The following is a 14699-nucleotide window of genomic DNA, read 5'->3' on the forward strand; positions in this document are numbered from 1 at the left end:
TTCAAAATGGTCTTTGATTGTGCTCATTTTCATTTTCTAGAACTAGTTTAAACAAGACATGGTTATAGTTTATCGTGCGAGAAAGATTTGGTGTCAAAATCAAAGAGCGCCATCAAAACCTACCCAAATTTGAGCCACTCTGAAGCAAAGCCTGCTGGTTGCAATTGCAACCCTCGAGCAATTTTTAACCGAGCTTGCTTTCCTGCCAAACATGCCAACTACTAATCCAACATTAGCTTACTTAACTTTGCTTAATTCAGCTAGCTTTGGCCTGCTGTCTGCCCCAACCCCCATCCCATCCCAACCTCCACTATATTCCTTGCCAACTCTGATCTCTCACCTGAAAATGTCAGTGTGAGCTAACATTTCCTCCACACCAGCCTCGTCTACTAAACCTCATTAGCATTCATTCACTCCAGAGCCCAAACACAAGCACACACGGCCAGAGGAGGAGGAGGAAGGAGATGAAGGCAATGGCCGGGTCGAGGCTGCTCGTCGTGCACACGTCGTCGAACAAGATGGCGAACGGCGCGGCGTCGACGTCGCCGGCGTCGCCCATCTGGTCCCGGTGCTTGTGGCTGGTGGCCTTCCTGGCCTTGTTCACCTGCGTGTCCCTCCTCACCGTGTTCTCCACGGCGCGCGCCTCGGCCGCGGCGGCGTACCAGGCGACGCTGTTCACGGTCGGCGCCGCGGCGGCTTCCGGTGGCGGCGCGGCCGGGGCGGCGGCGGAGGCTGGGCTACCGCGGTACGTGTTCGACGCGCTGGTGCAGTACGCGGCGGCGGCGGGGAACACGTCGGGGTGCATGCCGGAGCCGGACGTGCGGGCGATCGCGTCGGTGCTGCGGCGGCGCGCGCCGTGCAACCTGCTGGTGTTCGGGCTGGGCGCGGAGACGCCGCTGTGGCGGGCGCTGAACCACGGCGGGCGCACGGTGTTCCTGGACGAGAACCCATACTACGTGGAGCACCTGGAGGGGAGGCACCCGGGGCTGGAGGCCTACGACGTCGCCTACGCCACGGCGGTGCGCGAGCTCCCGGACCTCCTCGACGCCGCCCGCACCGCGCGCGCCGCCGAGTGCCGCCCCGTCCAGAACCTCCTCTTCTCCGAGTGCCGCCTCGCCATCAACGACCTCCCCAACCAGCTCTACGACGTCGCCTGGGACGTCATCCTCGTCGACGGCCCGCGCGGGTACGTGGCAACGATTTCTTGGTTTATTTCTTGGATCGATCAATTAATAAGCTGATGATTATTATGTAATAAAAGGTTCACGGAGGGGTCGCCGGGGAGGATGTCGGCGATCTACTCGGCCGCGGTGATGGCGCGGACCAAGGGCGCGGAGACGGAGGTGCTGGTGCACGACTACGAGCGGGAGGTGGAGCGCGCGTGCGGGCGGGAGTTCCTGTGCGACGAGAACAGGGTGGCGGCGACCAGCACGCCGTCGCTCGCCCACTTCCGCGTCCGCGGCGGCGCCGCCGCCAACCGGGAGGCATTCTGCGGCCCGCCGGCCGAGAAATCCAACTGAGCTAGCCCCACTTCTCCTTCCCGGACGTTCTAGTCTCGTGCTCCATCTTTGTGACGCATGAGGATGCGCAAAGAAATGTTAATGCATGCGACGATCTGTAAAGCCGATCGAGTTCTTGAGGAATCTTCCTCGTCCAAGCAATCGCGGGTGTACTCAAAGAAAGGGGAATGCCATGGATCGTACTCGCGTGCAAAATTGAATCAGGGAAGCAAGAAGAAGAGCAAGAGCCATGATTGATGGAGCATCTGTAGATCAGTGATTCAATGTACGAGCAAATCGAGCTCTCACGTATACTTGTGGTTCAACGATTTTCTCCCCTCAAATAAACAAATTTGTGGTGCCTGACATCACATTTCCTAAGAGAAAGAGTATTATGCACACAATCTATGTGTACATTTTTTTTCTTTCTTTCGAGTTGATCCAATCGAGTGTGTTTGGAAGAGCAGTGCTCTTGTTCTGACTGGCAGTGGTAAACGATTGAGCCAGGGTAAAAGGAAAAGCACGGGTAATGCTTTATCTACTTGAAGGATTTACCATAATTTTACTGGTAGCTTGCGTGTCAGTGAGAATAAACTCCATACACCGTGAATCAAGCAAACTCGTTGTCCTACGGAGCTAACTTACGGCTGCCACGTCAGTTGCAGACTTGCAGTAAGATTCGCATAGGCCCCTTTGTTTAGGCCATTTTTAAATATAAAAATATTATGTTTTTGCAAGTAAAAAAGTAAAAAAAAAAACTGTTTTACCTTGCTTAGATCACCATAGCGTCATTCATATAGTCAACACAAAATTATGATTTTATTTTGGTACTGTGTATATACTATCTATGGTATCGTAAAGTGCTCCACGGAATTTGAACTCAAGCGAATTTTAAAATCACAAATAAAATGGAAAAATTGAGCGAATTTTCTTGTCATCGTAGGAGGCTAAAATGTTGTGTAGAACTCGAAGGTAGCATTATATATATTTTATACTCCAATAAAATGTTTCAGAATTTTCTGGCTATCTTGGACATTTTATACACGAATGGCTATCTTGGAAGGTGTCGCATATCGAATGGGCCTAATTCTGCAACATTAATAGACACTTTCCGAAGATTTCACCCTTTGTTTGGGCGACAGAGTTTTAATCTTTAAAATTTCTCAAATGATGCCTAATCTGTGTACATATTTTGTTAAAAAAAATCCCGCAACAAGAGGCTGGTTTCTGGGCTTTAGAGGGGCACAGCCCATCTTTAGGTTTCGGCCCATAAAGACGTCCCCACTGCCTACACGCTCCCCGAGACAGACGGCGCCTTGGCCTGCCGCCGCAGTGAGACGAAACTCGCTCACTCCCCCATTCTCCGGCGCTCGCTCCGCTCCGCTCCCCTCCCCTCCGCCACCGCGACCACCAAGGCGACGAGACGATGCTGCGGCTCTCCCGCTTCCTCCCCTCCGCCTCCAGGTGAGCCGCGACCCGAAACCCTAACCCTGTCTCTCCCATCCCCCAGCTTCCCGGAGCGGCCCCTCGCGACCGCCTACGTGCCGTTCGTGTATCCGTGTGCGCTATTGGGGACCGTGACGTTTGGTGTTCACCGGCACCAGCCGGCTCGTCGATCGGGTGAACCCGCGCGCGTGCTATGGCTGCTGTTAGGCTAGAGTGACCGGGGGTTTTAGGGGGGGGGGGGGGGGGGGGGGGGGGGGGGGGGGGGGGGGTAGGGGCAGGGTTTATGTATACCTCGCTTCCACAGATGCAGATTTCGCTGTGTGGAGGGATTTCCTTCCTCCCCTTGCTGTGACGCGCTTGAGCATTCTAATTGTTGGAATGGACGTTCTCGCACGGCATTTGGCTTATTTGCCCCTTCTAGTGGAGTTATGGTTTATGCTTGTACAGTTACTTAACATAGACATCAATGTTATTCAGTGTTCTGAATGTTATTGTTTTGAGTACTGAGATATCTTGTCCCCTGTGTAAATCAGTTTGGCTGAAGTGCTAATGTGTCATTTAGTTCATGTGCCTAATGCATTGAATGAAGAATTAGCCTTGTTAGAGGAATCTTAAAAATCAAACATAAAACTACCAAGAATATATTGAGGGTCGAACTTACTCTTTGATCACGAGAACAAAAGTCTTGATGCAAATTAGCTTTTATATGCAAATGATCATTTCTATTTACTGTTCTGCTTTTCATATGTTTGTGTATGTGTAGTTCCCATTTTAAGTTTATCAAGTACCAATGTATGCGGATTGGTGGTTAACATTATGCGAAGGTCTTAATTCAAAAAATATCACTGAATCCTAATGCCATATTCAAGCCATTCCTTTTGCTGCTGTATGTTTCTACAACCTTTTCCCAGCTCGACTTAGTCCAACATTTGACCCTTCTGTGGTCTTCGATATATTGGTAGTTGCAAAGTTAAGTTACTATTATATGTTATTCAAACTTGTTTTCCTTTCACAGGAGAGGTTTTGATCCTAAAGAAGCTCTTTGGAGTGGTTCGTTGACATTCCAACAAGCTGTCTCAACTTCAGCAGCAAATCTTGATGGTGAAACATTTGTCACAAGACTTGTTATTAATCAGCCTTCGACATGCTGAGTGCTAGTCTCGATATTGCTTGCATGATAAGATGATTCTTAATCCCTTTGTGCAGAGAACTCATCTGGTAAAAAATTTGCAAGCTATACTGTGTTTAAGGGAAAGGCTGCACTTTCTATTCATCCTATACTACCAAGTTTCTGCAAAATGGAAGTATGTTTCTTTTACTTCTTTATTTTTTGGGCATACATTGTCCTTCATACGCAACATAATTTCTCTGTTCCATTAGTCTGGAGCATCTCGGATAAACAGAAATGGATCAGTAATGTTGACCTTCTTTCCTGCTGTTGGACAAAGGAAGTATGACTATACAAAGAAACAGGTAAATTATTTTTCTTTTGTAGTTTTATGAAGTTAGTATTTCCTGTTGAAGAAAACTATTCTCGTGAAGACTTACTCTTTATGACAATAACATGCGCCTTAATCTTATGATTGTGGAACATTTATTATGTAGCTTTTTTCTCTGTCACCTACTGAAGTTGGAAGCTTGATAAGTCTTGGGCCTGCTGAATCCTGTGAGTTTTTCCATGATCCATCCATGAAATCAAGGTTTGTGATAGTATTGTGTGAACTAACAAATCAGACAGAAAGCTCATATTTTTGTATCAGCCTTCTAACACCAACCTCTTTGTGTACCAAGTCATGAAGGACAGGTGAAAAAATCGCTGTCGATTACTCCCCTTGGCAGTGACAGTGGGTACTTTGTTAATATAAGTAAGTGACTCTTTCAACTGCCCATTTCTATGATGTTTAGATACCTGATCTCCCCTTGCTTTTAGTGCTTTTAGTCTAAAAGCTTTAACCAAAAGGAACTATGTTTGAGAAGCTTATGAAGTCTATTTAGGCATTGCCCATTTATCAAATATTGTCTCCCGTATTGAGTTGGAGCTTGTGGGTTTTGCTTGCCACTGTTGAAGGAACTTCCTGATATGAAAAAGGAAATGCTTCTGCTAAAGCTAGTATTTTGACAGAATTTCTATAGCTAGTTACCACTTACCATTACATTACGACATCAATGTCCTTTTATTTGCTCTGTACCCCTGTGTATTACTTGTCGGTTCTAATTGGAAATGTGTGACAATTTTCTTTGCAGCTGTTCTGAACAACATGCAGAAGACTACTGATCGCCTTTCAGTCCCTATCACAAAAGCTGAGTTTGCAGTGATGCGCACAGCACTAAGTGTAAGTTTCAATATTTCCATTTGTTCTAAGTTATATGAAGCACTGAAAGTGTTTGTTTGCACCACTGTCCAATTAAGCTAGGGCATGCTAATAGATGACTAAGAAATAAGAATCAATGGTGTCACATTGTTTCTGTCAAAGTTCTTCATTGAAGAAAGCACATGCCGGTTTATAGCCCCTGGTTTGCCTTATACATGGATTCACTTTCTTATGTGCACCTGTAAATGATAGCCTATGTCTATCAGTAGTGCCATGAAGGCATGAAGCCCCATGACTTGTTCAGGCGTATACATTTTCTAAGGGGGTGTTTGGATCCCTGGACTAAACTTTAGTCCCTGTCACATCAAATGTTTAGATACTAATAGTATTAAACATAGACTATTTACAAAACCCATTGCACAGATGGAGGCTAAACAGCGAGATGAATCTATTAAGCCTAATTAGTCCATGATTTGACAATGTGCTGCTACAGTAACCATTTGCTAATGATGGATTAATTAGGCTTAATAGATTCGTCTCGCCGTTTAGCCTCCATCTGTGTAATTAGTTTTATATTTAACTCATATTTAGTCCTCATTAGCTTCCGAATATTCGATGTGACACGGACTAAACTTTAGCTCCAGGATCCAAATGCCCCTTAAGCTCTTGAACTTTAGTGCACACAAGCCTGAACTGTCTTGAAACTAGTACACATGCCACTGTTATTTATGGATGTTGCCTCCTTCATTGTATATATTCGTACGGTTTTATTCATGCTTTTGACTGCCCTTTCTGTGTATATGTGCAGTTTGCGTTGCCACACATCATGGGCTGGGATCAGGTTTTGACGCGCCATCCAGCTCCTCAAGCTAGCAGCAAGCCTAGGGTGGAGCGTCCACACCCGGATTCTGAATGGGAAAGGTGAAGCTTCCTTGTTGCAGCTAGATGATGGAGGATTTTGGGCATCGCTACAAAGTTGCTGCTGCAAAGTTTGGAGCATCGGTGTGCGTTGACTATATCTCCTTCCTGATCGATTCAGAACAGTCTTCGTTAGATTTCTGGAACTTAAGATTGAAGGCCAGATGGAGCACGATGGACCATTGTGTGTTTGTTCAGTGCTTGTGTAACTTCAACATGCCTACTAAACGCATGTTTCTAGTCGAGTTAGCTGTTATCCCTACGGTTTCCTGTGAATGATGTCTGTGCTTGGTGTTCATCGATTGGACGATATGGAATTTGCGATTTATCCTACTGCATTTGGGCATGGAGCAGTCAGGCAAAATGCGTGAGCCCAGTCTGCCACACGCCCACACTTGAGGAATTTAGAGAAACACCAACACAGTCAACACGGCTAAAGCATTGGAATAGAAACGAAAGCAAGGTGTTGTTTGGATCACTAACTTCAGCCCCTAAACTTTAGCCCAGCCCAGCAGGTAGCTAAACTTCAGCCCCTAAACTTTAGCCCAACACCTGCTGGGCTGTTTGGATCCATAAGCTAAACTTTAGTCTTCCTTCAAACAATGACTGATTTGCTCCTCATTAATAATTCCATGCACATGTACCCTGTTTACTGTCCCACGCCATGCGCCCATGCGCCGGCCATGCATGCGCTACACAGGAACTGTTTCCTGTTCCACGCCATGCATGCAGTGTCAAATATTATTACACAATTGTTTAAGTACGCAACTCAATGGTCCTAGGCATACAAGAAATCAAACACGCTACGATCTATTATACAAACTTGAGGCTATTTGATCACGCAATGCATTTATGTTTGTATCTTCGTCCCTTGCTCGAGTACTCTGTGTTGGTTGAGAGGTTGATGCTTCATGAGGAACATAGTTCTCATCACGGTCACAACGATCAAAGTCCTTGTCCTCCATATGACTATCTCTAATAAAATTATGAAGTGACATGCATGCAACAATTATCTGGCTTTGCTTTGGCATTGGATAACTTGACACTTTCAACAAAATCCGCCACTTCATCTTCAAAACTCCAAATGACCTCTAGACGCAATTTCTAAGAGATGAATGAGCGAAGTTAAAGGTCTCTTTCATACCTCTCGGCATTGGCCCATTGCGAAACTCTGGAAGACGGTACTTTGTTCCCTTGTAAGGTGCAAGATAACCAGGACGATTCGGGTATCAAAAGTCCACTAGATAAAACTTCCCTACAGATATGAACATTATTGTCAAAAAAAACATACAACATAAGTGGGCATAAAATTTGGATGTGGAAACATAGACAGTAATAATATACCAGAAGGTGGATGTGGGAAATTGTCTTTGTACTTGTCCTTAACATCATTGAACACTCTCATATCATGTACTGAACCAGGCCAGCCCACAAGAACAAATGTGAACAGTCACATTCTGTGTAGTAAAGCCCTTCCGACATAGATGTTGCACCACCTTGTCATTTGGCACGATAACCGGTATATGAGTGCCATCTATTGCTCCTATATGTTTGTTGAAGTGTGGAGAGAACCTAGGATTATGTAACCTACGGTGCGTTATTCAGGATCCACTGGCCTAATTATGTCAGCTGCTAGCTTTATAACACACTTCAAAACTTTGTCAAAGTTGCGGTGAGCTGTATCTAGTGATCTCTCTAATCTGTTCTCGGCTTGCCTGACTGACTGAGGTGCACCAACCATCCAAAGAAACATTCCTAAGGCCTCTACTGAAGTACTCTTTGATGTGGACTTCAGGCCATATGATTCCACCAACAGATTATGCAGTCGATCAAGCAATAGTCTACTCATTCTAAACATGTTATAGCATTTGACAGCATCTACTAGATTTCTCATCACCCAATCATAGCCAGTTTCAATGGTCTATCTCTTCTTAGCTTTATGGAAGTAAGTGTCATTGTACATACCAAACATGAGCAGATCCTCCGTGAACTGCCTTTCATATTGATCCTCCTCAAGAATGAGCTTCAAAAGCTCATCGTCACTTGAATCAGTCTCTCCATCCATATCCTGAGACACAATAGATAGTTGAAATCAGTTCAAAGCACAAGTATAGATCAAAGCAATTTATCATCACAAATAGATATAGTTCAAAGCAATTCATTTCCACCAACAGATATAGTTCAAAGTAATTTATTTCCACCAACAGATATAGTTCAAAGCAATTCATTTCCACCAACAGATATAGTTCAAAGAAATTCATTTCCACCAACAGATATAGTTCAAAGCAAATTCATCATCACAAATACAGGTAGTACAGATAGTTCAAATCATTAGAGACAAAAGTACTAGATGTAGACACAATTCTAATCTAGGTTGTGTTGTTTGCAATATCTCTTCAAGAAGGCTAACCTTCCTTCTGTTGTAGTCATGTTAATGAAGAACTCTCTCATGGGCTCATCTTTGCAAATTTGGGAAACAACATAGTACTCAGAACTTGTTTCATCCAGCCCACACTCTAAAGCCAACTGCTGAACCTGCTTAATGGTATTAGTCAACTGAGCCTTCCTCTTGCCTCTCATTGCAAGCTTGCTTGATGTACTGATTCCTTTCAGCTTGTTGCTTAGAAGAGAAACTAATGTAATCCTTCATCATTTTGACCATTGGGCTTTTGATCTTCTTGCTTGGACTTGAGGCTGTGGTGCTCGTACTACTTGCTCTCTTGCGACTATGTATGGACCCTATTCATTCTCTTGAAATTTGTCCTCCTCAACCTCCTGATGTTCTATGTCTGTTTGGTCATCTAAATTGTTGTGTCCTGCGACAAAAGAAGCTGAACCATCCACAACTACACCCTCAAGTATCTGCTCTAGCATTGGTAGGTATTCTGGAGGCCCATACCTTAGTTTCTTCCAATCTGGATGCCCCTGCACATGAGCTAGATGAAGTTAGAAACTGAACATAGGAAACCTATTAGAAACATTCCTAAGAGTATCAAGAAATATCTCTGTTGCATCCTCCCACCATTTTAGATTAGTAGTAGGCCACCCATTTCATCACGGCCTAAGCCACAGTTGACGTGAAGATCTTTTATAAACTGATACATTTGCTTCAGTTGTCTAATTCTATTAGTGATCTGTTTCCTATCATGCCTCAAATTGGTTGCGAAATACTTTTCTATGATGAGCTTGTACCCTCTTGCTATCATAGTTCCTTTGATGTAGTTACCCAATTGAATTTGATCAACGAGCAGTTGACACAGCAATTTGTTATTGTACTCTGATGACCAACTTCCTCTGTCAGTTTTATTCTAGCATATGCATCACAAGAATATACATGTAATTTTACTCTAACAGCAACAGTCGATTCACAGACTTGTCTGAGATCAAAGGACACTCGGCTCATACCTGAGAGATTTGGAAAATCTCTTCTACAGCATTGTCGTAAGCATCGTCGTCGTCGTCGCCGCACCGTCCACTACCTCGACCTGAGCCACGGCCTACAGATGCAACGGGCGCCGTCGAAAAACTTCCACGCATCCCACGGTCGGTGGCGGGAACTGGCGGCAAGCAACCGTGGTGGGCACGACTGGGGGCCGAAGATTCACCGCGCCCTCCAATACCTCCGCCGCTACTGCGAGCCGCACGTAAACCCAGTGTGCGAGTGGCGCCTCCTTTGCCACCGCGCAGTTGAGGGGGAGGAGGGCCGATGCTATCGGCGTTACCTCTGCCAGCCCCGCCGGACTGCAGGATCCCCTGGTAAGATGCCATATGGGACCAGTCTTCCGCCTGCGAATTGAGGTCGAGTGCCTCAATGCCAATCCGGGAACCATGGACGGAGCTCGACCCCGGATAAGGGCGCGCCTCGCCAGAGAAGACGTCGAAGCCGCCGGCGGGGGAGTACGAATCCGCCTGCTCGAAGAAGTCCCTAGTGCCGTCGTTGCCGTACCCGTCCATCGGCAGCCCGCGGATGTGGACCAGGTGGCTTGGAGGCGGCGGAGGTGCTCGGGCCACAGTGCCGGCGGCGGAGGAGACCGCGGGCGAAAGGGGCGGCGCTGGAGGAGCACAGGCTAGAGGGACGGCGAGAGGGGCAGAGGCGGAGGAGATCGGGCGAGTGGGCTGCGATAAAGGAGCTTGGGCGAGATGGGCGGCGGCGGAGGAGATCGGGCGAGAGGGGTGGCGGTGGCGTTGCGGGTGCGTGGGAGGGGCAGGGTGCGGGCGCGTGAGTGGATATGGTACCGTGCTGGGATGGAGGGGGGTATGGTGCGTCCAGCAGCCGCCCCAAGGAGTTTTAGCCCAGTTTAGGGTCTCTTTGGGAGAAAAAAAATTTTAGCCCATATTTTAGCTCTTTGCTCCGTTTAGCCCACCTATTTGGATCCCAAGATCTTAAAAAATGAGCTAAAAATGCAGAACTTAAATTTAGCCAAACAGGCTCTAAGATTTGTAGGGCTAAAGCATTTACTTGAACGGCTGCATTGGAATTTCTCAGCGTCCACGATCATTTACAGAACAGGTTACAAAACACATGCAGCCAAGGCAACTGCGAAACGGCATGTACACCAACATATTCCTCTTGCTACATCGATAAAAACACCTTCAGGAGCATATTCCTCTTGCCAAGCACTACACACAAGGGTACACTGACAGTCTAGGCTACACATACGCATCGCGATAAGACGCCTTCAGTTATGAACTGAGCGGCAGGAAAACTGGCAATTGGCAGTCTAGGGCCAAGTACAAGTAGATGGGAGGAACCACTAAGAACCCGGCAAGCTGGTACAGAATCTAAAAATCCAGCTGAAGGTGATGATGCCACAGAAGTCTACAATCCGGCAGAGACCAATCCATGCAGTGTAATGATCCCACAAACGACATTGTTGTCGTCGACAACAGGCAAGAACTGCACAGGTGAAGGAGGTGATTCCATCTTCTCCATGGCTTCGACTGCCATTGCCTCTGCAGTGATTGTCCTTGGATTCCTGTAAAGATAATGCAGGACAGTTAGACAAGGCACTGAAGAAGACTAGAAACAAATTCCACTAATACAACAGAACATAGGATATCACACATATAAGGAGGTGGCATTATCTACGGACTACAGTAAGTAATTGGATACTATACATTTGCGTTACTTAAATGGCACAATGAACACGCTATCTGGTATTAATATTATCAACTTGAAAAATCAGAATTTCTTCTTAATACAGAGATAACAGCTCTCCTGCGTGTTCGAGAAAAACTTAAAAAATCTTAAAAGCAGGAGAGATGTTAAGAATCCAGTTTGATAATGATATGTTTTTTCCCCTTAGTGCAGCTTCCATGTTCATCACTCTTGTTCTTGATTTTTTTGCGAGGAAGCTTAAAGGTGCAAGCAGAAAGTTCATTTGAACACTAAATATTGAACGGGCAACATCTGCGTCAAACCCATAAGTATGGAAAATGAACAGAATAGAGGAACAGAAACCAACTCTCAACAAACAAAACAGAGTTAGTAAGAGAACAGCTGATTCTCACTGAAAACTGTTTAATAGAGCATTGTGTATAGACGTCTGGCACTAATACTGCTGCTGACAACACTAATGTGTATTCTCAATAAAACGTAATGCAGTTCTATACAATTCTTTTAAAAATAATGAACTCGAAAGCTTTGTGATGCATGATGAATGTTTAGCATATTATGATGGGTTTAATTTAGTAAACTTGGCTACTTCAGGGAGAGAGAGAGAGATTGTGTTTTTCATAGTACTGCGTTTGTAAGGTTAAATTATTGAATTAGATAGTTTATAAAACAACAGAATTTTAGAAACATGACAAAAACAAAAGAACAAAAAGTACCAAACTGACAGGAAAACCAGCGGTCCGGTTTCAAACCAACAGGGACCAAATTTCAGTATAATGCCACGTTCCAAATCCCAGATGTACCAGAGAGATCTTAGAATCCTACATATACCAATAGTACTTGCGAGATAAGTAACTCATGCAGGCATGGTTAAACATAGCAAATTGACAAACCTGTTGCACATCTCACCAACTGTGAGATTAAAAATGTCTGGCCCGCTTGCCTTGAGTGTTCGCCGAAGATCACCATCAGTGAAGGTGCCAATCAAATGATGCTCTTCATCAACCACAAGCAGACACCCACAACCTTTACTGGTGAGCTCCGTGAGTTGGTCCATTATCATATCTCCCTCCTTGCACAGAGGAAGTTCATTCTGTTTCTTCATAACATCCTTAACCTGCAGGGTGTTTGCGTAAGAACATATAGTATAAAAGACATGCCTCACCCACAGGAAAAGAAAATGGTAGCATTCTGGATCAATGACAACACCCACAGAAATCAGACAGGGGTAGTTTTGAAGAAACAATATCTACACTTGTTTTCACATTCAGTAACTAGTTTGCACATTAACAAGAGCAAGTGCAAGACTTCCATTCAAATATGTCATGACATGAACACACAGCGCCTGGAATTTGTTAAAACTGTCACTACTAAACAGTCAACAACGCATGCAAATGATGAGGCCCGTTTTTATCGTTTTTCTTACGACAATGAAAAGGACAGGATTTAAATGGCATGTGCATAAGAAACCCCCATATAAAAAGACAGTGAGAGGTAACCGTAGACAAACAAAATGTCGGCAGGATAGCGACAAAATTATCCAATCATAAAGAGCATTTCACAGGGCAATTTGGAACCAATCCCACCGATATGCAACAGTAAGTGAATCTCTCATTTTCTTTTAAGAGGAGCAATAAAGGAATATCAGTAGTAACAAATATTGGATACCTGATGTTTCCCATGGGGGTGGCAGCACAAGATCATTCAGCAAGTACTTTGCACATGAACAAGACATTGATTCAAATATGTCATGCCATAGCGGTGGTTAATTAAAAACAGCCACTATTAATTGCACGCAAACAATGAGGCCTTCTGTTGTTTTTCTTGCAAAAATGAAAAGAGAATGACCGTGACAGGTAACCATACAGAGAAACAAAATGTCAGTTTGATAGCGACAAAATTATTCAATCATGAAGAGGATTTCACAGGACATTTTGCAGAACCAACCCCACGGACACGCAACGGTAAATGAATCGAAAAGGAACATTAAATGAGTAGTGACATGCATTTGAGATCCGATGTTCCCATGGGGGTGGCAGCACAAAATCATTGCAAGTTCCTTCTAACAAATACAGTAACTCGCGGGTAGCCTGTTTGTGTTTGGGTCAGAGGTAAGTTACCTTGAAGATGAGGGTCTTGCCGATCTTGCCGGCGGGGTGGTTGGAGGCGTACTGGTCCCTGGAGAGGCGGCGCGCCTCCATGATGGCGGCGACGACGGTGTCCCCGAACACCATCTGGATGGCGGTGGAGGTGACGGGCGCGAGGCCGAAGGGGCATATCTCCCCCTGCAGCGGCAGGTGCACGTTGAGGTCGCAGGCGGCGGCGAGCGGGCAGTCGCCTCCCGACGCCGCCGAGGTGAGCGAGATGAGGTAGGCGCCCTTGGCGCGCGCGCAGGGCGCGAGCGCGAGCAGCTCGTCGGAGGCTCCCGACTTGGAGAGCAGCACGAGCACGTCCCCTGGGAAGAGCGCGCCGATGTCGCCGTGGAGCGCGTCGACGGGGGCGAGGAAGCCCGCCCGCGCGAAGCCCAGCGACGCCAGCGTCTGCGCGATCTTCCGCGCCACGATGCCGGACTTGCCGACGCCCGTGAAGAAGACGGCCCCGGGCGCGTCGAGCAGCGCCTGCGCGAACGCGGCCGCCTGCGACATGTCGAGGCGGTCGAAGAAGTGGTCCAGGTGCCGGCGCTGCGCGGAGAAGAGCGGCGCCAGGTCCGACGCCGACACCGTGGCGCGCCCCCGCGGGGCGCATTCCGGGGAGGCGAGCACCGGGAGTGAGCCCATGGGGCGTCGGCAGCCGGGGGCGCGCGGGGTGCTCGAGGAAATGCCGCGGCGAGAGGGGTGGTGGGTTCGTTCCTTGGGATCTGGGGAAACGGGGTTCCGGGGTGGGGCGAACGGAGGAGGAAGAGGCGGCGTTTTGCGCGTCGAGCGAGCAAAATTGAAATTGTGAAATGGGAATGCGGTGAGAGCGAGCCCTATTTATTATTTAGGAAAAACAATTTTTTTAAAAAACACATTTTTTGCGAAGTAAAAGAACACAATATGTCATTAAAGTTTGAGATCCCCCATAAATGGCTTTATTGCAAATGTTCTTTCCTACTCAGTTGCATTGAAAAAACTACCCCATGCTTAATCGACTCAACCTATTCACTAAATTTGGAGCCACTGGTGCAATTCTTTATTGAATTATAGGAGTATAATATCGACACTTTTAAAATGTTCCAAAAAGAATCGCTAATTTGGGCATATAAACATTCTCACCTAGTTAGAATTGTCTATCCCTCACCCAAGTGAATTGAAAATTTTCCTCACTCGAATTTCACAGCCATTAGATCTAAAATCGGTGGCTCGGATCAACTCTCTCTCTCTCTATCTTATCTCCTCCCCACCCCAGACTCCCCCACCAACCCCGCGA

The 14699-nt window shown here is 46.3% G+C and overlaps 3 protein-coding genes across 3 annotated transcripts; 2 read left to right on the forward strand and 1 right to left on the reverse strand.

Moving 5' to 3' along the window:
• Window positions 1–217: 217 nt before the first annotated feature.
• On the forward strand, window positions 218–1924 carry LOC117844310 (protein IRREGULAR XYLEM 15). The gene is made up of 2 exons (XM_034725048.2): window positions 218–1186; window positions 1262–1924. Exons 1-2 carry the CDS (start codon window positions 465–467, stop codon window positions 1518–1520), a joined length of 981 nt encoding a protein of 326 aa, XP_034580939.1. The 5' UTR covers window positions 218–464; the 3' UTR covers window positions 1521–1924.
• Window positions 1925–2803: 879 nt separating this feature from the next.
• LOC117833210 (single-stranded DNA-binding protein WHY2, mitochondrial) lies at window positions 2804–6508 on the forward strand. Its single transcript, XM_034712669.2, has 8 exons — window positions 2804–2963; window positions 3961–4046; window positions 4152–4249; window positions 4326–4418; window positions 4551–4645; window positions 4737–4810; window positions 5190–5278; window positions 6066–6508. The coding sequence occupies exons 1-8, from the start codon at window positions 2926–2928 to the stop codon at window positions 6180–6182; spliced, it is 690 nt and encodes a 229-aa protein (XP_034568560.1). The 5' UTR covers window positions 2804–2925; the 3' UTR covers window positions 6183–6508.
• A 4121-nt stretch (window positions 6509–10629) lies between these two features.
• Window positions 10630–14229, reverse strand: LOC117843264 (probable arabinose 5-phosphate isomerase). The gene is made up of 3 exons (XM_034723865.2): window positions 13412–14229; window positions 12185–12408; window positions 10630–11151 (listed from the first exon to the last, which is right to left on the reverse strand). The coding sequence occupies exons 1-3, from the start codon at window positions 14066–14068 to the stop codon at window positions 10995–10997; spliced, it is 1038 nt and encodes a 345-aa protein (XP_034579756.1). The 5' UTR covers window positions 14069–14229; the 3' UTR covers window positions 10630–10994.
• Window positions 14230–14699: the final 470 nt, after the last annotated feature.

This window comes from Setaria viridis, chromosome 1 (genome assembly GCF_005286985.2).
Source record: "Setaria viridis chromosome 1, Setaria_viridis_v4.0, whole genome shotgun sequence".
NCBI classification, from domain to species: domain Eukaryota; kingdom Viridiplantae; phylum Streptophyta; class Magnoliopsida; order Poales; family Poaceae; genus Setaria; species Setaria viridis.